This window comes from Trachymyrmex septentrionalis, unplaced genomic scaffold (genome assembly GCF_001594115.1).
Source record: "Trachymyrmex septentrionalis isolate Tsep2-gDNA-1 unplaced genomic scaffold, Tsep1.0 scaffold9, whole genome shotgun sequence".
In the NCBI taxonomy this organism is placed as follows: Eukaryota; Metazoa; Arthropoda; class Insecta; order Hymenoptera; family Formicidae; genus Trachymyrmex; species Trachymyrmex septentrionalis.
The window spans coordinates 1327299-1353724 of NW_017306091.1; the positions used below are offsets into that span (position 1 = coordinate 1327299).

At 30.5% G+C, this 26426-nt stretch overlaps 2 protein-coding genes across 8 annotated transcripts in view; both read right to left on the bottom strand.

Annotated features, from left to right (window-relative positions):
• LOC108755979 (fatty acyl-CoA reductase 1) overlaps nucleotides 1-4450 on the bottom strand; it is a 7678-nt gene extending 3228 nt beyond the window's left edge. Inside the window, exons 1-5 of the mRNA XM_018499484.1 lie at nucleotides 4137-4450; nucleotides 3558-3806; nucleotides 3091-3236; nucleotides 2798-2910; nucleotides 1646-1832 (exon numbers count right to left, since the gene is read on the bottom strand). Of these exons, the coding sequence (XP_018354986.1) occupies nucleotides 1646-1832; nucleotides 2798-2910; nucleotides 3091-3236; nucleotides 3558-3806; nucleotides 4137-4340 (899 nt within the window). The 5' untranslated portion in view covers nucleotides 4341-4450. The remainder of the gene's footprint in view (nucleotides 1-1645; nucleotides 1833-2797; nucleotides 2911-3090; nucleotides 3237-3557; nucleotides 3807-4136) is intronic.
• A 14139-nt stretch (nucleotides 4451-18589) lies between these two features.
• The window catches only part of LOC108756009 (synaptotagmin-7), a 169112-nt gene continuing 161275 nt past the window's right edge, over nucleotides 18590-26426 (bottom strand). For all 7 annotated transcript variants that reach the window (XM_018499537.1, XM_018499538.1, XM_018499535.1 and 4 more), the window contains 5 exons: nucleotides 23588-23735; nucleotides 22987-23096; nucleotides 20988-21156; nucleotides 20494-20706; nucleotides 18590-19973 (listed from right to left, as the gene is read on the bottom strand). In XM_018499537.1, coding sequence (XP_018355039.1) covers nucleotides 19873-19973; nucleotides 20494-20706; nucleotides 20988-21156; nucleotides 22987-23096; nucleotides 23588-23735 — 741 coding nt within the window. In that variant the 3' untranslated portion in view covers nucleotides 18590-19872. The remainder of the gene's footprint in view (nucleotides 19974-20493; nucleotides 20707-20987; nucleotides 21157-22986; nucleotides 23097-23587; nucleotides 23736-26426) is intronic.

Consider the following 26426-nt stretch of genomic DNA (forward strand, 5'->3'; position numbering starts at 1 on the left):
CACTGATTTAAATTTAGAGAGTGTATTTATCACACATAGGTCGTAGACAAACATTCTTTCTTCATTGTTTTTTTTATTTTTATTTGAAGGACACACACACGCACGCACGCACACGCACAATGCACATCTTGCTTATTTTTGCAATTTATTACAAAAATATAAATCATAAATTTTTTTAACGAAAACAACGCATTGGTTACATTGACATTTTAACCTAAGAAAAAACCGTTTTTTACGCGAATGGCTAAACGCATACTAACAGTTGGATTAAAAAATTAAGCATTTCTATCGATAGTTGAAGCTTTAAATTTCGAGTCGATAGCAGGTACGCGTTCTTCCAATGCCAGAAAGATTTCGAAATGTAACATGAAAGATAATATTTGACATTTTGACCTTGACATTTTGACAGTGATCATGAAGGGTTAAACTATCTTTATAATAATATTAAATTTAAGTAAGTTTTAATAAAATACATTATGAAATATAGTTAATTTAACAAATATAATTGATTCAAAAGCAAAAGCACTATCAGTCACTGATGATTCATATAGCATATGGAATCACATAAATTAGTGGGGCATGAACGTGTTAAAGTAAAATATTAGAACTATGGCAGAAAAACGTAAGCAGTAAGACCTTAAACCTTAATCGACTTAATCAATCATAATTAAGAACAACATAATAAGCAATAACATAAGTAATAACAAATAAAAAAATGTTGATTTGCTTACTGTTTACTTTTTACTGCTTATGAAAATGAATGTGCGGAAGCCTCCCTCCCACTCTCAGAAGATATTCTTCGGAAACCCATAACTGAGCTATTTTTTATTAAGTAATAAAAATATCGTTCCGCATATAAATATAGTGCATAAAATAGTACGAAAAAATAATATTTAAAATTTTATTTTTTACATTTTTGCAATATTAAAGATGTGTGAATAACTTTCGAAAACTAACAAATATTCAGATCTCAAATCAATTATTAATTATTAATTATCTCAAATCAGTAATCAATCAATAATTAATTATTCAATATATTTAGACAAATTACACAATAATATATATAAAATATCAAAAATATATATAAAATTTTATTAAATTATTAAAAATTTTTAGATACTTAATTTTATTTTACAACAGCTAGGAAGAATCATTAATAATTTTACTAGAAAATAAACAGTTTTTTAATCGAACTGTTAGTATGCGTTTAGCCATTCGCGTAAAAAGCGGTTTTTTCTTAGGTTAAAATGCCAATGCATTGTTTTCGTTAAAAAAATTTATAATTTCTATTTTCGCAATAAATATTTAAAATGCGATTGAACATTTAATTGAAAAAAATTTAAATAGGTTGGAAATTTGATTTTACAGTAAACGTAAATACAATATCGTTAAACATTAATATATACTATAAACATTATATCTCTGAAATATATCAATTATATACTGTAAATATTACATAATACAGATATCTGTTTACATAAATTAAGCATTCCTCTTTAGATTTAATAAAATAGATTGAATAAAATGTATAACTGCCATGCTGTAAATATGAATTGAATTATTTCCAATAAAGAAAGAAAGTTTCGATGTTTATAATTTAATACAATTATAGATATATCTCGCATATATAAATTGATGATCATACGTGATCAGCTTCCAAATAACGACTAGTGTAGCTTTGATGACAACATCTACTGGTATCACATCTTCATCAACAGTTTTATTTAGGTAGGCTACTCGTAATATTCCTTTTCCACCAACAATGAAAAGCCCCATTGGACCATAAACGTTATCTATCCATCCTGGAATAGGCTCGTCTAGCGATGGCCCCACTAAAATACGAAATACATTTGTAAATTAAATTATTAATGTGTTAGATTACTAATAATTTAAAAAAAAAAATAAATATTTAAATAGTTCAAAAAATTAAAAATTAAAGAAATTGTAAAAGAGGTAATTAACGAATCAAACATGATACTAGTGTCAATTAAGACAATTGTATTGATGAAATTACAAATATTGTCCAAACGTTTCGGTTTACATTAAACTATTTTCACAGAATATGATTAATTTACTGGTAATATGATTTACTCGCTGGTCAATCACTACAATGAAGGTTGCTCGATCCTACAGTTATTTATTGCAGATTAAACGCAACAATTTTTATATCGCAAATTAAACGCAACAATTTTTATAACATAATTTCTTCTTTTGTTTTTTTTTTTATAGATTTGAAAATCCATTTCTAGAATTAAAATATGCGCACATCTGATCCATATATGAGGGGTAAAATTTATAAATGGAGAATCAAAAAAATTTTTTTAATTGAGATCTTTTTTATCATTTTTTAATCTAATATGACGTTTAAAGCTACAAGTTCTATTGAGTCAATAAAACAGATGACTTTAGGATCCTCTTAATCCATATGGGATGCAAGAGTTATAACAGTAATTACATACTTCTAATTTATCTGCAGAAAGAATTGAATAAAGCTTTCTAGGCGCGGTTAATACATTTTAAAACTTGTGAAAAACTTAGCAAATAAGGTAAATGAATATTGTCGGCGCGCGCGCGCGCGTATGTGTGTGTGTGTGTGTGTGTGTGTGTGTGTGTGTGTGTGTGTGTGTGTGTGTGTGTGTGTTTCAGTATTATCTCATCTCAATAAAGTAATTATACTCTATTAGTACAAATACTTTATTCAAAGATAACATAAAATAAGACAAAAAATGTAAATATATCAGGCGTTCATATAACAATGTTAAAATAAATATTTCCAATAATTAAAAAAACTACGTACCAATAGATGGTCTCACAATGATCGCACAAGACAAGGAGGAAGAATATTCCTGTATTATACTCTCCGCTAGATTCTTCGAAAAAATATATGTGTTGGGAGCATAATATAAACATCTGTACATAATTTCAGAAACACATAAAATAAAAAATTTACACATTATTAATAAAGTACAAGAAAAATAAGACAATAGTTAAATAAAATAGTTAAAAAAAATTTGTTGAAAAAATGTTCTAGTATATGTATATACCTATTTACATAAAATTTACAAGCACAATTTTTGTTTTGTAACTTACTTAGCCATAAAAACGTTCAAAGTATGCTCGTCCAACGTCTCGGCCATTTCGATCATCTTCCGCCAATCAGCTATTGGTGGGTACACTTTTTCTTCTATGAATGCTTTATTGAAATGTGCAAATGCTGTACTAATGTATACTAATGCCTTTAACAGATAAAAGCAATTAATTACATTATTTAAAATATTTTTCTAAAAAATTATCTTTAAGATAAGAATTTAAGAAAGTTTTTGTAATAATAAATAGTTTAATTTATATTATCGACACTTTTGAACATTATTTCGATCATGCAAATATTTTTATAAATTTATTACATTGCAATTGTTATTAAGCTTCAAAATTATATTATAACACGTATTTAAAAAAAAATTGTATTCGAAATATCAATTATTATATAAAATGTACTAACAATAAGTAATAGAATAAATTATTTAAATATACTATCTCAGAAATTCTTTTTAACTTACTTTTAAATTCTTCACACTTTGAGCTAAAATACAGATGTCTCTTGTTGCTCTGGTATTAGTACATATAGCATATTTTAAACTATTATTAAATTGCACACTCGCCGCTGCATGAATTATTATAGTTACTCTTTCAACCAGCATTTGTCTGTCCGCAACCGATAAACCTAATTCTTTCTCACTGGCATCGCCAGAAATTGGAATTATTTTCTCAAAACTCGAAAAATGCTCTTTGCGCAATTTGTCATATATCTGCAATAAAAGAATATTATAATTTACAAAAAAATCTTTCTTATAATAAAAGATTTAAAGCCATTTTTGGTAATAAATTTGTAATAAAAAAAAACATTTAATAGCATTTAAATCAATACTCTGCTTTAAATGCATTATAAAATCTTTTATTATATACTATTTACAAAATCTAAATGTCAAAAATAACTTTCCTTACTAATAAAATTACAATAACATTTACAAAATATTTTTTATTACCGCAGATATTTAAATGTAATATTATTATAAACATTTTAAAAATTAAAAAAAATGCATTGTTACAAAAAGTTTCTTTTTTTATATTTAACTTACCGGTAAATTTAATAATTTCTCGAATCTTTCATTAATAGTTAATCCTTTTTTGGAACGTATCAATACAAATATTTCACGAACATCTGGACAAGATCGTAATATTTTTTCAATTAATATTTTTCCCAGAAATCCTGTTCCACCCGTTAAAAATATACTTTGTCCTGCATAAAATGCAGGAATCGTTTTAGATGAACCAACTGTCATTTTAATTATTATTTTTAAAACAGTGGTAATATTAACCAGAACTTAGCAATGTCAAATGAAGGTATTGAAACACTTGGAACCGTTATCACTTTTGTTTTGTGGAGAAAGAGTTAAGTACCTAGAGTTCGAATAAATGTGTCTATTTACTGACGGACAATTGAATTGTAATCGTTTAATTTACATTTTAATCATTTTATAGTCTGTGTGCCAATCAAATTTTTTCTCACATAGTGCACAGAATACGAAAAATCCGAATATTTGAATATTGGTTAAAGCAATATGTTTCACAATAAATTATTCGTAGGTTTAAGATTCTTATTAACATAAATTATTAATATTCTTACAAAGATCTTATTACATTAAAAATTATTAAATTAACCGTAAAAGATTTCAGCGCACTGTTTGCAGAAAGAATCAGACATGTACATAAATTTACACAGAAATAATAAATGATACTTGTAACAGTAATTGTATAATTGTAACTAATAAAAATTAAGTGGAAATGATACAATAATAAGCACAAGTTAAGCTATTCATGTTTAAAATAATGTTTAAAATAACAATCGTTCTTTAGTATATATTGACTTAATTATAATTATTGTCCGCGCAACGAAATTAGAATTTTTTGGCAACACGAGTGTATGTAGTCATTTTCAATATATTTTTGCTTGCACAAATCCATTTGCCAAATTTAGCTGTTACATCACAATTTTGAGAAAAATAGCATTAATGAGGCTAAAAACAATAATTAAAAATTTTTATAATGTTGGCAGCAAATATTTTTTGTTTTCGAAATATTGCAAAATGAAAATAATTTTTTTTTCATGCAATAATAAGCATATAGAAAAAACATTTTATTTCTGTATTATGAAAGTAAGTATAGTTATATATACTTACATAACATAATCAAATCATATTAAGCAAAAATGATAAAATATAATGGCAGACAAATTATAATCTTCAATAATACAAGATTATAATCTTCTCATCATATCAATTTTATGTTGCTTTTTGATTCAGTAATAAAAATCAAGTTCAGCATGTTACCAATTTATTTAAAGGTAATTAAATCACTTTTCTAATAAGAACAATTATAAATTGCATGCCAGAAATTAAAAAATATTGATATTCTTGAGGCTTCCACGGGTACTTTCTATATAAAGATCAGGCTCCTCGCCCTGATGAAATGGACTGCAAGGTTCACGAAACGTTGGCATTCCAAGAATAAATCTGGACACAGAAGAAACTCGCAAAACGCATAATCTTTATAAAAAAAATATTAAATTTTATATAAATCTTTTTAAGATTTTTTTAGTATTAGACAATACTACAGTTCGCGCAATTGCTAGACACTCTTTCTAAATCTCTCACTATGCATGTGTATATACATCAAAAGCAATGCTAGATTTCTTTCTCACTGCATATTTGTTGTTAAATCGCTTATGTGCATTCATTTTGCAGATCTTTATTAATTAATTTCTTATTAATAATTGTAAAAATTGTAAAATGGAAAAGAATTTTTATTTGTTCAACCGCAAATTTCTATTAAATAATTATTTTTAATTACTAATTGCTAAAAAGATTACAACAAAAAAGTAAAGGATTTTTCTATTCAATTTAACTAGATCGCTTTACCTGCCCACGAAAGGTGCTATAGTTATTATTAGATATTAGGGATGTTCTGATATAATCGATATTTTGAAATATTGTTGCTCCTTTTGATATTTGATATTTGTATCGAAATTTTTAGTTTCCGCATCGTAGCATACGGATCTGTAGAACGTAGATATTAATTAAGTCGATAAAAAAGTTATATTTCCAAAATTTAACCGCATAAACGTAACAAGAACAGTCAATTCGGGGACAATTGACGACATCGCGATCAACGCCATCATGAATAAAATTAAAAGAAATTTTATGTTTCACATTATCTTTGTTAGTTGATGAATTTATGTACGTATTGTATAAAATGACAAATGTGTGTATTGTATAAAAATATAAATGCATAATTTTTTATTCTTATAAATTTCTTTCATTTCTATTTTATATATAAATTTACTAAAATATTTATAATTTTATTGATAAATAAGTGAATTTATCTAGTAATTAAAAAAAATTTTTTTATCCAATTTTTTTAATCAAAAGTTTGTGTTCTCCGCATGTCTCTATAATAAAACATGCAAAAAGGTGATGATATTCCCAAATATTGCCGTATCGATATTACGTATTTCGATTCATATTGATAAGAAATATCGATAATCTATGCTTCTCCGCACATCCCTACTAGATATTATGATTATTATTAGGCGGTGTGTCGAAAAGCTTGGAACACCTTGTGTATTAAATAATCATAAAAAAGAGTTATTGAAAGAAGCCTAATCATATACATGTAAACACTTTAATTTCTTCACCACAAAGAGATATGTACAATAATTTGCAACAATTTTTCCAAAAGTAACGCATTAATAAAAATTGCTCCCTAACATTTGAAAGAAAAATTACTTACCCATCTTAAAAATGTATAAGGTAAGGTAGAAGAATATTTCTGTTAAACTTATTGAAAAATTGTAATGTGTGTAGGAAGAATAATTTGTTTATAATGTTAAATGAATATAGAATTCAAATATGACTAAAAGAGCTTCGTAAATAGAAAAAAAATAATTGTTCTACATCTACATATTTAAAATTTAAAATAGTATGTCATTTGGTTTCTTTTTATTACTTATTTAGTTGTTCAAAAAATGTATTTATCCAGTAATGAAATTTATAAATAAAACTATATTAACCAATTTATAGATAAAATACAGAACTTATAAAGGTAAAATAAAATTAATTACTTAAGTCAACAATTTTTAACAATATATTATTTTATATTGTCCTATTTCATTTATGAATATATATTTAATGTGTAAACCATGATTACACTTGATAGAAAATATTATATATGGGGAAATACAAAAAGTAAATGATAAACGATTACTTTTAGTATAGTAAAATAAGAAAAAATAGATAAAAATTTCTAACTTTCAATACATATCTTGTATTATAATAATATTAAATGTTTTTAAATTATTAAAAAATTACTTTTACATTACAAAAACCATTAATAACACATGCGAGTTATCGATGCTTGATCATTGCCACTGAGATATAAAGTATGGACAACAAAGTAGAATTATTTATATAAATTAATTAATTGTATCAATCTAAATATTTTGAATTACCCTAAACAATCAATGACCCCTGACATTTCGTGGCTCATGATACCGCAATCTTATTTCTAATATGGAAATGACAATACTTCCGCAGACTAAGACTGAAAGAGAAAACACGCATGCGTGTATGTAATTATATACGCTTTTCCCAACAGAACTGTAATGTAAATACAGTTAGTTAATAATTTATTTTATATTTATAATGTTTTATAAACATATTTTATAAGTATAGATTGTTTATCAAGTATTGAATGTAATATAAATGACAATTTTGGAATCTAAATAAATAAAATTTCAATTAAAAATTTGAGAAGTAAATTTAAATTTCAAATTAAACTGAATAATACATATACACATTTGTAATTATACTGAATAATGCATTTGAAATCAAACTGAATAATGCATTCTTAATACACGAATAATTGGAGGAAGTGATAAACGAAAATAATAAATAGTTTAACCCTTACCCAGCGAGAAATGACTCATCGAATTGACGTCAAATTGACATCGAGACAACGAAATTCCATCGAATCGAAATATTGTTCAAAGTTTGAAGCTCATTTTAATGTCTGTGCTTCATAAAAATAATAAATGTTCTTTAAAAAAAAAAATGAATATATTCATCGTCAGACTTTTAAATAAGCAAATGTGTAATATTTATTAGGATCATATTTATTAGAAAATCGATATTTCATCATTTTGATATCAGTTCGAAGTTATTTTGATTCGTTCCAAAAATAAAATTTTTAAAAATAAAATTGTTATTATTGTGTATTAATTATTATCTTTTATTATTAAGACGAAGATTTACTTTCGTCTTAATAAGATATAATAGTTAATGTATATAATAATAATAATAATAATAATAATTTTATTTTAAACATTTCTTGTTTTATATACAATTAACAAATATAATAAGTAATTAAATATAAAGTAAAGGAGATCAGAGCTAATAAGTTCATTTTTTGGTTTTAAATTTTTACAGACGAAATTAAGAGACTTATCGGAAAAATGAATTCTACACCAGTTACTACATATATTTGACTATCTAATAATATTTTAATAATAAAGGAAAACTGATAACTAATATTTAAAAAATGCATTTTTCTAATGCATTCCATCTGATTCAACTAGCCCTGGGACTGGGATAATTCGACTAAGATTATTAAAATAAAGATTAATGTATTTTAAGCTACATCTTTGGCTACATATTAATAAAACTTTTATAAAAATAAATTTTAAACACAAACATCGCTTCGCAGGACAAAACAATGCTTCTTTTTGCAAAATTTGTTCACTTCATGCAAAAACACGAATGGACCTAGTTTTCGAGATTATAAGGGAGATTATAAGGGATTTTCGAGGACATAAGGGAATTAAATTTATAACATTTACCACTGAGAAAAATATCTTTAAAGAAATAAAATTTTGAGTAAGTACTATAAGAGTTGTCATTAAATGAGTCATACAGTTCCATGCTATTGTCTATTATCCCCATTCGTTTATTTTTTAAAAACATTAACAATATACGATACAAAGATACATAAACAAAAAAAATCTGTTGGATTTTATTAAGTAAGAACTACATTTACTATCTAAGCAGAAATCACATATCTCAGACAATCATATACGATTGTAAAACAAAAATTTTAAGAATAAAAATATTTACTTAGGTGTACGATTTTTTTAAATTGTGGCGTAATTTCTATCATAGATGTGTTCTCAACAAGATGTTACAGCAGACTGAGTCGCTGCTGCGTGCTCAGATACGTTTACGCGTGTTTCGCGTTTTGTTTTTAATGTAGCCTCGATTATTCTACTTACCCCTATAGTCAACTGATCCTGGTCTCCCCTAATTAAGGTAAGAAAATAATTATCATTGTGACACGTACATATAAATTCTTATATTTGTTTATATAAATTAATTTATAAAATTATGCTCAAATAATAAAGTCTTTACATTATCCGCGGCCGCTAATACAATACAATTTTTCATTCATAAATTTCATTTTATATAATGGTTAAAAGTATCATATGTACTCGTATATAAAAAGTGAATCTCAAAATAACTTCGAATTGATATCGAAATGATGAAATTGATGATTGGCACGATTACGATAACTTTGGCCTTCAAAATAAAAATGATTTTCAAAAGAATTTTTAGAACATAAAAAAATATTTAAAAAAAGTTCCAACCAGATATCAAAATAACTAACAATTACAAACTAAAAAAATCGCTTCGCGTGGAAAGTGCAAAAATTGAATTATAATTATCAAATATTAATTATAGAATTTTTTTACTATTTGTCTTGTGTTCCTTACTAAAAACGTTTTCAAAAATAATTTTTATTTTGAGGGGCCAAAGTTATCGTAATCGTGATGGTTTAACAGAAAAATTTAATTATATAGAAAATTTTTATAATCTCTATCATAAATTTGCAACAAGAGCGAATCTCTGATATAATTAATCGTTTCCATCCGATATCTCCTTTTGATAATATTGAGTTATAAACAAATGTAGATCAATGACAAATAAATTTGTTATTACCATTCCCTAGCTTAATTAACAAATACTAACATAATTTTGTTTCCATCTAACTTCCTTAAATATTATTAATATTAATTTGTCAGCAGAGGCACGAAATTAAGAATAGTTCCTGTAGAAGGATAGCATTAGCGATGACTTGACTGCGAGGGTGTGCTTCAGCGTTCATGTATTAGGATCCCGTTCTAGAGATTTTATAGGTTCGAATCTTATTGGCAATGAGTTTTCAAAAATTAATAAAATACATATACGCGAAATAGTGAAGACAGCTGATTAAAGTAGGCAAATAATAATAATCATAAAAAATCATTATTTTTTGTTAAAATATTATATTATTGTATTGTTTAGAGGATCAAAAATTCGTCAAAATCGTTCTGAGCTTCGGAAATTCATCGAATCAAATACCACAAATTCATCGAAATAGGTGAATATTTCGATCAATTTTCGAAATATGTTTTCGATGTCGATTCGATATCATTGAGTCATTTCTCGCTGGGTTACAGAAACTGTGGGACATTTTGTCCTCAATCCCCCACTTTTGCCTTCAATCTTTTTAACTTTTCTTTGATATTTAACTATTAATATGTACATATATACATATTGATATAATTTATACTTCTGAAAACTAATTGGTCGAAATCACTTATACATCTTGTATAAAAAAATATTTCAAAAAATGTTTGAAGCACGAATATATAATTTGTCAAACATGGTCATATTATATAATAAATGATTAGATATTTCAATATGCAAATAGACTTTAAAACGACTAAACAGTATGTACGCTGTTATTTCGCAAGTCATCATGAAACATTTATTCTCTGCCGTCAACTATTTAATTTATAATGTATGTAATATTAAGTATTAATTTTTAATAGCTAAATATATTACGTTAATCATTACTTATTTTATTTGCCACTTCCAAATTTTTTTGCAATGCATGGGCTATATATATTAATTATATAGAAAAAAAGAACTGTTGAAATATACAGGTAAAGGCTTAGGTCTTTATTGTAGGGATATACAATTTGTTTCTTAGTATTGTGTTCAAGTTATCTTCAGTAACAATAATGTTACCACGCTGACACGTATGCGCGATTTAGGTAGTAATAAAGAGGAAAAAAAACAGCCAAAATTTATGTATCCAGTCGTAAAACAAATTCGGGTTCAACATATCCTCCCGAGACTCAGCATATATTTTATACATCACATTTTTGTCTTTGCACGATTAACAGACGATTTATTTCCTACGCTCAAGCTGTATAAAAATTTAAATAGTTTGCAATATGAAACTGCCACATTTTTCTTAACAATAGTGACAGGTAATAGTAAAGATATGTAAACATAACTCTTGCAATTGACACCTTAGAAATTGTAAAATTTACACGTTTTATGTAAATATTCTTTATATTTTCATCTCTTTCTTTCTTCTCTTCTTTCTCTGTCTCCTTCGTCAATAAGTAAAAGCATATGATAATATATGATGAAGCAAATCTAAAAATGTATATAATTCAATTTTTGTTGCACAAATATTTATATATATTTACATCATGTAACGTATGTGATATATTAGGATAATACATGCATTTTGGCGTAACTTTAAGAAAAGTATAATGTCTATTATATATGCTATAAAAATAATTAAGCTAAAACTTACAAATATACTAAATCATCACTACTTCTTGGAATCCTAAACTATATATATCAAAACGATATTAACATGCATGTCACTAAAAACATAGCGTCAGGTCTCAGGAGGATGTACACAAAACGTGACTCGGATTTCAAGAATAAAATCTTTATATCTGCTCTCTCTCTTTTCAAACAATTCATTAATATTCGTTCATCTTCCTCTGCGGCACTCGCTATTCATATTATACGTTTTTAAAGCAACACAGACGGATCGGAAGCTATTAATTACAATATCGAATCTCCGGATTGATCTTCCTAAACCATCTTCACAACGTTTTAATAAGCTTATGATCCATACACGAAAAATTAATAAATCCATCGGCGCTCGCTGATGTGTCTACATAATTGTGCATTGACTTAACACTTACGATATATATATGTACACGTATGCAGAGATATGTTGCTGGTTCACTGTCGCAGAGTCTGTCATTTGACGAGAATAAAACTGAGCCGCAGATAAGTAGTGCTAATCCATAACATATATTTTTAAAGTAACATTAACACACTGTGCATTACATTTCAATTGTGTCTGAGCATGTGATAACAAGATTATATATATTCAGTCTACTTTCAAGGTCAACAAAATTATTTTTACTTAATAATTTTTTAAAATACGATTAGATAGTTAATATTCAATTATCATCTCGCTAATTTTACTGATATTTTGGGGAATAACAAAAAATTGATTATCGAATGAAAAAATAATTTTATTATATATAATTTTATTAAAATTTAACTCGGGCGGAAACGTAATAAAATTTATATTTGTGTCTAAAATTAACACTAAAAATTTACCATTATATGATTTAAGAATATTTAAAAAATTTTTTAAGAATTCTTTTACATCCAGAATTTGATAGATATATAACAAATAAAAGATTTTTTTCCGATTATATGTACAAAACTCTTTGTATATATAACTATTATATATACAATAAATAAAACTATTATAAATACAAAAGTAAAATAATTTTTATTCATTAAGGCATAATTAAGATGTTTTATTTATTAAGGTTTTTATTTATTAAGGTGTAATTAATATGGATAAGCACTTCCTCTCCACTGCTCTAGATGACCCAAGCAGAACAAGTCTCAATAACGTCATCAAAATGACATTAAAATAAATCGGAAATAATTGAAAAATGACTTTCAATGATCATTTTGAAGTCATTTTGACATCATTTCAATATCATAATGACTTGTTGTTCTGTTTGGATAACAATAAGTCTATTTTGCTTAGACATTACAATCTTTTAAGGATGTGTCCTCCGTCGAACAATATTTAAGATTTTGTGCTGTCGATGAGTTGTTCTAACAAATAGTTCATAACAAAAATTAATCGCTCGTTCAATTTTCTATTTAAATTAGAATCAAATAATATTTAAACTTTAATATACCATCCTTGTTTTGCTCGATATCATCCAAAAAACTTTTTACAAACAAAACTTCAAGAAACAGAAATTCTTTTTTTCTGCTAATTTCATATCTGTATTGAAAAATCTTCGTTTCTTAAGAGTTTAGTTTGATAAATATCAAAAGAATTGACATAATAATCTGTCTTAAGTATTTTAATGAATAAAAACTTCGGTTTTATCGATCTTATGTATATCTCTGCTTCTTCTATACCACTCGGATGATATCGAAATAGATATATTAGTTTATAAAAATATTGGCCGAATGCAAAGAATTTGATACGAGTCCCTGATTTCCGGGCTCGATAGAGTAATACTACGTATGCACTCTTCTCAGAAGGGTTGTCGTGCAACAGCGAACCACTATCGAAAGGTAAAATGGCTCCTTTATTAATATCTAGTACGAATCACGATCATTTTTCGTTTGAAATCATCAGTTTTGACATCATCACGTGCAAGAAATTGCATTTTTAAGCTGCTTACAATTGAGGTAATCCATGATATAAGGCCCACGTCACTTTCCACTTCGTACTATCGCATACACTATTTACTAGTGATACTCTCGATACTTCTTCCCTCCTCCGTCACCTTAAAGTACTTAGAATTAATATATTTTGCAAGCCTGCGCAAACATAAGGTCGAACATCGAACGTCTCCGGCATATCCGCCGCAATCGCTTTACTTGTTTATCTATCACCCTTTCATCATCAACTCTATTGTATACTATGACTACGCTTCGACATATATGTATCACGATACGGATTAGTATGCCTAACACACACGACATTTCGCTTTACACTAAGTACTTAAATATTACACGTTCAACCCAGTCTATAACAAACGTTAAAACCATGGTAGTGTAAAGATCGGGCGATGAAAAAGAAATCAAAGATTATCAAGAAGTCAAAGACTATCAAGAAATATGACAAATTATTGAAACGTTGAACAGAACAATGAGAAAATTGCAAATGAGTCGCCGCGAAAATTGAGTTATGATCCTGCAAAAAGTTCAAGAAACAAAAATTATCAATTGAGGGATATAGAATGTAGGATTGGCATTTTTGCATTAATAATTTTTGGCGATTTCTTAAATGATATTTCACGAGTTTAGCAGCGGTTGCGTCTCCATCGAATCCGAACTATTCGATTTGTAAACAGTCGGACACTTTGGAGAAGCGATGAATTTTTTTTCCACTAATACGAGACTGTCACGCGAATGACTTGTCGATGCAAAATCGATTAATTAAGATATTTAACTTCCAATAAATCGATTCTATTCCAAACCAAGTTACTCGAAGCAAAAGTACGGTCGGATTTAACTTTTAAACCAGATTAAAGTTTATTGAATTATAACAGATCTCAATATAGAAATATTAGGCAAATTTTTATCATCATCTGCGCGTCCGTACCTCGAGTACAACAAATATTCATATTACAGCTCAAAAAAATATATACATCCATAGAAAAAAAAAATTGAACGAAGAACAATGCTCAAGCGAGAATGCAAATTTATTTCAGGAACATCGAACATACGTCAGAGTTATCGTCGCCTCGCTACGTGCAGATAATTATTCTATTCTACATCGTGGGTTATTCGTGTACAAAAGATCGAAATATAAGTACATCTTATTCCTTTAATCGAATCGCGTTACGCATAATTATTCTTTTGCCTCTGTTAAAACATATATGCATGACGTGACTAAAGAGTGATCTTATGTGTTACATATTCTTTTGGCACCTTGTTATATTTTCATATATTATGATCATTCAAGAAATGGCCAGAAAAACTGTTATTTTCAAAGACATACAAATGACACAAAAATGATTTAATTAAATAGTCCCATTTATTATGTTCTCATTGAAATAGAGAAGCCAGGTGAATTATAACCGAATCCGAGAAAAAAAGCAAATAATATAAAAGATATTGTATATGACGACAGATAGATACATTTTGCCGCCGAATTCACATAAGACTAAGGTGAAAAATCTACCTCAAGCATAACAAAAGATATAAAGAAAACGACTTCGAAGTACATGTACCGAGGGCAACTGAGAAAAAGAGAATTGTATCTTTTACGTTTTTTTTTTAACACCCTGTGTAACACGCGAAAACGCTAGAAACGATCCTATGATATTTAACGGTAGAAGGGAAAAGGGAGACTCCGCTAAATATTCTCACGGTAACGAACTTCGAAGTATTCATGCTTATAATATATATACCATCATTTTAACGTGATACTTAAACCGGGAAACACTCTGTATCTTATATACAATGTATACAGGCTACGACATACAAATATTAATCTAATCCTTGTGCTACTCGATACTTCCGCATAATAATATACCAATATAACCATTTACTCACATGTTGCGTGTACATATATGTATATGCATATATGTATACATATATATATGTATACACGATATACACAATATACACATATACAATATACATATAATAGCTATTTTATACTCGCTCCGTGTTTTACTAATCTCTACGATATCCTCTCTCTTCCGCATGCGCGGTAGAAGACTATTGTAATTACGAAAAATCGGCAACACCTTCGATCCAAATGTAACGCTTAAAATGTAAAAATATTTCCGGGATATATCTGTCACGATTGCAAAAGGAAGGTGCGGAAATGGGGCACGGATGAGGTGAGAATGGGATTAATCTGGGGGGAGGAGTATAGGTGAATTCTTTAATAATGATGCTTTTTCTCTTTCTTTCTCTCTCTCTCTCTCTCTCTCTCTCTCTCTCTCTCTCTCTCTCTTTCTCTCCATCTCATCACGCCAAATGTACACATAAAAAAGAAACATGCTGTCGGCTCTCAACGGCTATCTCACGATATCCTGATATCTGCGGTATCCCGCCGATCGTTCATCATATGCAAGGGAACGTCACTAATTGTAAAGCGTCACTCGCACTCGGAAAGCTTTCCGAAAGAAAGTCTTCGTAGCACTATGTCGGTTGCGATATGTATACGAGTTTGCGAGTTTACGTTATCGTCCAGCATTAGCTGGCGTTGTCGTCGCGACTAGAACTCGTGGGAAACAGATAACTAAAAGTGTTAAGAGAACATGGAAACAGATTGAGCTGCTTTCCTTCCATTTTTCTAAAGGAAGTGAAGTCCTTACTGTTATATCAATCATTCAACATTGTTATCCCCGACAAACAGCAATTTCGTTCGATTGACTCTCTGCAGTAAATCGCGCTAACGACAGATACTTTCCGTCGATTAACTTTCCGGACGCAAGCGACGCTCAACGCTAAACTTGGTTTAAACACAACATGGATCGTTCGTCCTTTTTTACTTTTTTCTTTTTCTTTTTTCTTTTTTTTTTTTTTAGATTAACGGCGCACACTCTCCGAGTGTACCGAGCAAATTCGCGCGTGAATTTGACTCGTGTTTCTATATTATTGTTAACAACAGCAGACTATCAGGTATAACGTAACAGTATTTCCATTCTCCCCCCGATGTGAGGTACACCGGTCGCACTTCGGTGCGTGAATACTTCCAAAGAATCGCCCTGACTTTATCAATACAAAAGTGCCGTCAAAAATATTTCTCCCTTACCGGACTTTTTAGTAATAATCAGGAGTCGCGCGAATAGGAAATTCGTGTGTTACCCAGATAATCGCGAGCAACGCAAAAGCGTAACTAACAAGAGGAGGTAGGGACGGGCGAGATCGATCAATCGTACCGACAAACTGATTTTTTAGTTATTCTTAATAAGACAGATGCTGACACATTATTTTTCTCAATTGTACCACCGTGCTAGTACTGGGATATTGACGTTCCACGGAAATAACTCCTCAAACTCCACATATTGAATGAACTATCGCACAGTCAATAGCAACTCAAAAGTAATCGAATTAATACGTTGAATCTAGTGTGGTACGTACATACCGCATGTATTTAGTTGTTGCTCAACTATTGTTCCAGTTGAGCGAAATTCTAAAATTTGTAAACACGAAATATTTACATAAAAGTTATGAACAGTTAGTTGTTTTTTTAACCTATTCATCTTTCAATTCTTTTATTTTATTCCTTATACTTTCAAATCAGATCTTTTTTTCACACTTTTTTAAATTTTTGCGTGTTTCAAATGTACTTTATAATTAAAATGACAGCCAGCAAAACTGATTAGCTAATTAATGCCCATCCCTACAAGGGTATCGCTTGTCTCCTATGAACTATTTCGAAACGTTTCGCCCCTATTTGAAGGGACGCGCTTTGATAATAACAGAGTTATTATTTTACTCATTTTTCTTCGCGCATTCTCGAAGCATCCTACATCACAAACATCAACGTTGGAAACTACTGTAGTATTCTGAATTTTTTGCCAGATCCGAGTTCTCTACGGATTTGGCGCTATTTTAACAATTGCACGTATACATCGAAATTAATCACGTACTTCCATGGGAAATGGCAAAAGAAAAATCGGACGTAAAATCAAAGTAATCTGAAGTCAAAGTTTTAACTCCTAAAATCCACTAAAATCGGATTGTCCCTAAAAGTGATCGCTTGTATACAACTATAGTAAACAAGGTTATTCCGATAGGGTTACGTTCAGTTTCAAAACTTTGTTAGCAAAGTAATTCTAAAAACCACATTAGATATAGGTCTCGATACAATAGCAAAAACGATTTTATCTCAAACATCTTTTAAGTACAATCACAACAAACTTATATTTAAGTAACGATTCACGAAATTATTTAATAAAAATAATTAATATTATATAAAAAACAAAAAATTTAATTTTTTAATTCTTTAATTCTTTTAAGTTTTGGAAAATATATAAAAACATTACATCTAAATGCGTATAACTTTTAAACATCTTAAACTGTTAAAAACAAAATGTTTTACATTGAAAAATTAAATATAACTTTACTTTTAAAGAGATAAAAAATGACATTTGGATTCAAAACTTTAAATGGAATAAACATTTTTTAAAAACTATAACAATCTTTGAAATGTCAAAGCTAAAATATACAAATTTAAAATAGCGCTGAAAAGGTTATGAAACTTGCATAAATGTTTGCATTTATACAAATCAAGATGACTAAGTGTTTCAAAATGTTACGTATTGCTAAATTAAAATCGCTTTAGAAAGCCATTTAAAACAATCAAATTTAGAAAATAATTTAAAATTTTCCTAATTTATTTATGGACATAATTTTGGCTGTAATTTTTTTTAAAAGATGATGATACTTAAAAATACATCATTAGGAAATTTCATTGAAATAACCTTGAGAAAGGGCAAACTTACAAGAAATTTTTTGTAGATGTAATTTTGAAAATACAGATGCAAAAGTGCGAGCAAATTATATTTAAATAAAGCAGACGTGCAGATTCGTTTATTGTTATTTGTAGCATGTTTGTATGAAATTTTTAACTCCTATAACGATCAAAATCCGGTTATATAAACAATAAATCTCGCGATATCGACAGATCCTGGTTCACGCAATATATCTTAATACATAATAATAACGTTTAATAGAAATATAAACGTCTTGAATGCAATTTGTAACCCCGTCATTACACTGACGTGGTATTCATTGTTTAAGAAAGCTCGTCGGCTTTACAGTTCAGATTCCATTCTCTTGAGATAATCTCTTCTAATTAGACAGTTGAAGGAGCAAGTAAAAGAAAACGATACGTAATGTGTCGATCATTGTTTGATTCGCCTTTAACTTCGAGTCAATTGTCGCAGTAGCAAAATTTCGTGCTGTACGCAGATTCTCGATCCATGAGTTTCAACAAGAAGTGTTACATTGCTAAACGGACATCGCTATGGTAATAACGCGAATTTTTATCCATAAAAATATCACTCTTCCTTTGTAGAAGAACGTAATGCATATCTTGTTCATTTACTTGCTCCTTTGATTTTAATATTTCCAATTCCGACGTGTTCTCGAGCGCGCGTAGACTCAAACAATATAAAAGCCCGGCAAAACGCCTACAGGATATTTAAACTGACGAGCAAAATGCTCGGTAGTTCGTCCTGGAAAGAACGATCAATTTTACCTGCGGTATAATATCGCAGATCCCGTGTCAAACACCGCACCGGGCGGTAATGAGGCGGACACGGATAAGAAAATGGGAGGGAGGGATGGAGAAGAAGAGGTTGAGAAAATAAGAGGAATGGCACCTGATGGTGCCCGGAGAGGCTGCCCGATTTCGTTACAACGAAAGACTGAATCTTCAGCCCGTAGCCATTTGCTGTGTCCCTCCTCTTGCGGATGCGGCCGCCGTCGATGCGACTATTAATTTCTGCTCGAAACGCTTGACAGATTCGCTACTAGTAATAACGATAATTCACCACGTACGTTGCTCGTTAATACGCAATGATAGCTCAATAACAGGTGATAACGAGAACGTCTCGGATTCCTAATCGTGATTAACACGTAATCGGCACTGCTCCCCGACGACCAGCGTCGCTAAGAGCATTCCGCGCGATGCGAAGAAGGATATTGTACAGTCGTTGATGGATACGGGTACTCTCGTCGAGATCGGTTGCGATCGGATGAAGGATGTCGAGCAAAAGAGAAGAAAAAAAGAGTAATTTCGTTAACGTAACTTTGACGGGTGACGCATCCCAGGAGGGGGGAGAAACCTGTCCGACAGAATATCATTTATCGTCGATCAGGATAAGCGTGTCCTTTACTCGGGCTTCAAGCGATGCCACTGCACGATGGTCTGCCTTGGCTTTGTGATCATGTCCTGCCAATGTTTCGTTTCGCTCGCGCCACTTCCATTTTTTCCTGCAAAGGAAGTTACACCGTACATTATATACCAGACTCCAATTTCAATCTGCTATTTGTTTCTATGACGTTTAATTACAACGGTTATTTGACTACGTACTGGAACGTTACTTTAGCGTAAAAAGAACTTCGAATTTCAAACATTAAACATTTTTTCAGACAAAATGTAACTACTAAAATTCTGGATAGTTCAGGTCAATCCAAACGTGTGATATGTCATAAGTGTGTGCTATGTAACTCAATTAGCCTGACACTCTCTTTTAAAAAACTAATGATAATCATGAAAAAACAATAAAATATTATTATGTCCAAATTCTATTCTCACATACATGTGATATTCAGAAATAGCAAAATCAAACAGAAAACTAGATATTTTGAAACGTATTATTTTTAACTATTTCCATCAATTATAATTAAAAAGTTTCAGAGTCTTAACAATTCATTACTTTAAATATAAATCAATAGAATTGAGGCACAGAAGTATTGTATTTAGAAATACGTATTGAAAAGTTTAAGATACCTGCGAGCTGAATCCGACCGATCAATTCGTTTCGTCCAATGTTGTCGAAATCCATCACCATTACATCCAAAGAGCATTCTCTGATTTTCTCCCAAGGTACATTAAAGGAGAATACCTCGTTAAATACAGGATTCAAGGTGCATTTGAAAATAGGAGTCTTGCGTTTCTCGATCCTTTTGTCACCAAATTGTAGCCATACCTTGACGTACGGATCTAGAATTGTAAATATTTAATTACCCATGCGGTTTCTCATTCTTTCGACAGAAAAATGTAATAGTAACGCGTCGTTGTGCAAGCAACGTTATGATACAATTTGATTCAAAAAATATTATTAATACACACAGCCGAAAATATGTTTTACATATTTTTTTTTTTAAATGTGTTTATGTTTCAAAATGCATAATTTATGTAAATTCTTCAAAAATGTTCATCGAGTGCCTTAGTTTATCATAATACCAGAGAATTCACGAACAATATGATAAACGTAACATTACCTGATTTTCCGTTAATATCCTTAGCTTTGAGATTCCTCGCCTTCAAGAGAGTCAACGTCAATATGGAATTACTCGGATGATAGCACAGCGAGCACAAGAGTTCTCCACATTTATCTTTAGCCGGCGGCTTAAGAGCTTTCCAAAACGATGGTTTCTCGGATAGATCGACCTACAACAAAGAAACCCGCGAGATATTGCTAATAATTAAAGTTGCGTAACAATTGTCGAACTAATTAACAAACCAAATTTCAAATATAGAATTTAAGATAAAGATAGGAAGGATTATAACAAGAATTTCTCTATTATATATGCGAGTATTAACAAACTTTAACTAATTTTCATTAATTCCATAGCTAAACAACGTGCAGAATCACGAACATATTCAGAAATAATGAAATCAAAACAGAAACGAAAAGTTCTCCATGCACATGTGCTCCTCTCTGTCTTTCTTTCTCACTCTCTGCATATCTTTATTAAACATTATACTCTTTAGGAGAGCATTTGCCATATTATCATTAATACGTTCGTCACGTTTGTCTGTTATTAGGGTGTACAGCGAACGCGAGATAATTAGTATTCTGCTCGAAATGATCACGTGCGGACATAATAGTTAATTGATATCATATGTTGCAAATTACAAATGCAAAATTTTTACAGCATAAATATATCCCGAATTACATGAATATGTCACGCTTCGCATGATACAAATTGATCATTTGGAATTCGCTCTTACGGTCAGAATAACCGTTATTTAAAACAAAAAAAAATTATTTGCCCCAGATTATAACATATTATTACTATTGTTATTACTATTAACAAATTATTTTATTATGACGTTATTATGACAATAAAATATTCTGTGTAATATTAATCTTTATATATACATATACTATGCGACGGCAGTGCGTGAGATTTGTGCAACGACCCATTCGCTAACGCTGGCATATATCATGAATTGCTCCTGGGAAATGAATGTGTGCATAGGATAGAATTATCACGCGCGCATGTCCCCCGGTGTTATTGTGCGCGGAGATTAATCCACTATTCGATAGATCTTCGGTAATATTGATATCAAGCAAGAATTATATATTGTTATGTGTGTATATTGCCATATGGTCCTCCGACACAATTAATAAATTAAAAATTATTTCTGTTTAACGTAAAAAAATATTCGTTAAAAATTCGGCCGATTTTTCAAAATATTTTCAAGAATTTAATATATAGCAGACGAAATTCTATTTTTTTAATAAACTTCACAAACAAATTTATATATATAATTTAAAAAAAAATTTGTTGTTTTTATAAATTTGATATTATATATAAAATGTTTAAGAATACATTTTAATACACATAAACGAATATTCAATATTCGAATAAATAAGATACTTTTCTGCTGCATTGCAGTATGTAAATATGAAATATTTTAAAATAAAAATTGTTATTTTAATCGTTATTTACATTTAATAATGCTTTTATTATAATAGCCATTTAATGCTCATTTAAATACATATCTGTATGCGTATATTCGATGGCTATATCTAATTAGTGTTTCTTTAAACATAATTATTCGAGAATATTATTACAAATATTACAAATATCCAACTTGTAATTTTACTTTATTTTATGATAAACTGATTGTTTTACTATTTGGTTACTATTTTGTTAATAATTGTTAAAAATTCGAATAATGCATTTTTCGGATCTTGGAAGTTTTTGTCTGAAACAGTTAATGCAGTGGTCAATTCGTTCGAATAACAATTCTACGATGATGGATTTGTTCTTTAAACGATAATTCCACGATGGCAGATCATAATTATAAGATAAGGGTTCGAAAGCCGATAGATGCAAAACGAGAGACGCGATATGTGCAACACGTCAGGTTCTACTTATCCGTTGTGCAACCTATTGCCATAGCATGCGAATCCCTTCTTAATCCGCATCTACCGCGTGTAATAATTAAACCGCAGAAATTGCGAGCAGGCACGTCTCACTAAATTACCTGACAAAGCGGCAGAAACATTTCCCCTATGGAGTCATCCCTCGAGAATCGATCATAGTCGAAGACGTGTAGATGTAATACCCTGCTCTGCAGCTTCTGTATGGGAAAACCTGAGAAGAGAATCGACACATAAATATGTATACTTTGCTATATCACGATAAATTTGTTGACTGATCCAAATTTAATTACATTTTATTTACACAAATGTTTCTCTTTTTTTATAATTTGTAAGCAGTCCATCTCTTTTGTACTATGAAAATATTGCGTTGGCGGTGAACTAATATTTCGACGTAATTCCTCATCCACGAAGAAAAATTAGATGCAAAAAAAAGAAATTTACACGTATTCCAATTTTTATCTCGCAGATCTAATCTTAAGTAGAAGATTGTATCAGATTGCTTTGTTATTTTCAGATTGTTACAATACCCTGCGGTTTCTCTCCTTAAACCGATTTGACGCAATCAAGTACAATGTCGCTATCTTATACCAACCGCACTGCACGAACTAAAATTGCTTTGCATTTATTCCTTTCCCCGCGTTTACCTTTGGGAATAAGTTAGCGGACCAATGCGAGAAGTATTGCACGAACACGTGCGCTTACCTTCGAAATAGAACGTCTCGTTCCATCTCGGATTCAACGTGCGCCTTTTGATTTTTGTCTCGAGTCGGTGTTTCTTATCCGGTAGCAGCGTTACACGTACGTATGGATCGGAAGTGCCTGACAAGTCCTTCGCCGGCAGATCTTTACCCTAAAGAAAATCAGTAAAGGATATCAGTGTAGAAAGGGTGAGGGCGGAATTTTGAATCCTCCACGAATCAGGTGGGGGGTGACATACCTTAACAAGATGAATTTTTATAACTTCTTAAACAGTACCACGCATGTTTCGCCGATTTCGTGCAACTGGAGAATGCATACTTATCGATTTGTTACCATGCTAAATTAAAGTACATTTATGATGAAGTATATAGCCACATGAGATATATCCACATATGATCCATGTTGATTTTCCACCTGGTTCACGGAGGGTTAAAGAACAAAGAACTTTCTATGGTCCCTTAAGCTTCCCACGATTACGTGGAATATATACATTTTCATGTACTTCCGCGATAAGTCCTCTTACGGAAAGTGAAGTTCGATGTAAATCTCTCCATACATACAACTCTCTATACGTACAACGCGCGGAGCCTGCATAATGTTATAAACAAAGCTGAATCTTCCACTCAATTATATCCACCTATAACGGTATAAAGTGGCCAAAATTCTTTCAGACTTACGAGCGAACGAACAGAAGAAGAAGGGACACGCGAAAAATGGTATCTTTAAAAAGATATGAAAAGGAGACAGGAAAGTGATGACATTTGATCCACTTTGAGTAATACGACTCGCAATATTTCAAAATAAAAAAAAAAAGAACATTTTATTCCGTATACGTAGCGTAACGTCAAAATGAAAATGTGCATGTACGTACGGCGTTGAAATCCGCGGCTTTATTCATATTTATATGCATAGCTACTATTTCGTTCAAAATGTTATAGAACATACGCATTTGTCTACCGAAGGAGATATACGTCTTTGTTTCCGTTTGCATCTTACAAAGCTCTCATCTAAGTTTCTCAAATTTGTATGCGTAAGAGAATTCACGGTGTACGCGCAACAGTCTCTGTATGATAGAACTATAAGTATCGTCCTGAGACAGATTGTGAGCACGTGAGCAGCCCTTGTGTGTGCGCAGCACAGTCGATACTCTGTTAATGGAAGCTACATAGACGGGAAACAAAATCAATAACCGCCTTTAACGACCTTGATGGCCGCCTGTGTTTTGAAAAATAAGTCAGAAAGTGCCTGAAAGTGCTCCCTTTCCAACTTTTCGCAATGGCTCGTTTAAAAAGTCGCTCGTGGCCTTGAAGACATTCATGCCAGAGGTGGACGGTCATTCTTCATTTGGCTGTCAGACCGTTTCTCGGAACTCCATAACGTCATTATGCCGACTCAAATTTCTCGCGAAGAACGATTCCGTGCGATTTAAAGTATCGCAAAACTTTACAAACAAACTTCGAGATTACGACATGGAAGTTCAAAAAAAATGCCCATCTAAGAAAAGAAATTCCCGCGCAAACGTGATTGCGCGAAGGTGTTCTTTTTTATTTACGAACCATTAAAGATAAATTACATTTTGCCGATTAAATCGCGTTAATCTTTATTTAATTCCAAGTTTTACGTACCTAATCGAAATGTGAAATTCTGATATGTAAAATATTATTTGATGTTGATAATTGAAACGAAAATTAAAAGATGTTAGAGGAAAGATAGAGCTCGGTTAAATTTCCGCTAAGGAAAAGTCGATTTCTCACAAATTGACAAAATTTCGAACTATACATATACGTTTGTAACTTCATGACACATGCTTTACACGAGTATTTCTATACGTGAAATTTCTACCTTCGAGTTTATAAATTACGAAGATATTGAACGTGAATGGAATAAACGCGATGTCTTTGGTGAACGCTTGGCTGAACATTTCGAGGTGTCGCGACAAATTTTCACGCTACCAAAGACACGAGGGAGCTCGCAAAAATACGAATTTTTAAGGTCGAAAGCATGTTTCCGCTTTCATCGCAGGCACATTCCGGGTCATTTATGATGCGCATTAGCCACAAAAAAATACATTTTGGACGAAATTAACTGAACAGTCTGGAAAAACAGAGATATACCTCGTGAAAATCACGTCGTGCTCGCGTCAAATTTCGCAGAATTAACGAGATAATGTGGAAAATAAAAACAGTCACATTTTTAATAATTTTACAGACGTAATTTGACGCGCTATTAGAAATACATATAATAAAAAACAAATTGTAATACATCAAAGTACTTTATTAAATAATTCAACAATTGATTAAATATTCGTTAAAGAAAAGAGGTCGGATGCAAATTGAATGAGAAATAAAATTTTTACCGGCACACTTCTTTGATAAACTGCGCGATAATGCTACGCGCACTTTCATTATAATTTTTTTTCATTAAAAGTGGCATATAGTTGTATCCTGGCACGAAGAAATTAATATTACATTTTCGTAATAATAATGTAATTTCACATGTCTCTACGGAATGAAAAGTAATTACATGTTGAAGCTCTCTCTTCAGACAACGTATTAACATAAAATTTGTGTGCACCAATGCGTATCGATGTGATCATATAAACGATGCACTTTGTACTTAGTAAGATTCTCCACCTACCGAGATCTTGGCACGATAATTTTCACCGAGGAAAACAAAGAAAACGATGCCCGAGTGTTTCGCTTAATGTCGGATTAAATCGCGCGAGGCGAAAACGGTTCAGCGTTTGGAAAGAATTTATGCGTTTGTTTACAACAAAAGTCCCCGTCCCGTTGAACATTTCGCTTCTCCCCTCCCCCCTCCTCTCCTCCTCCACCACCCCCCC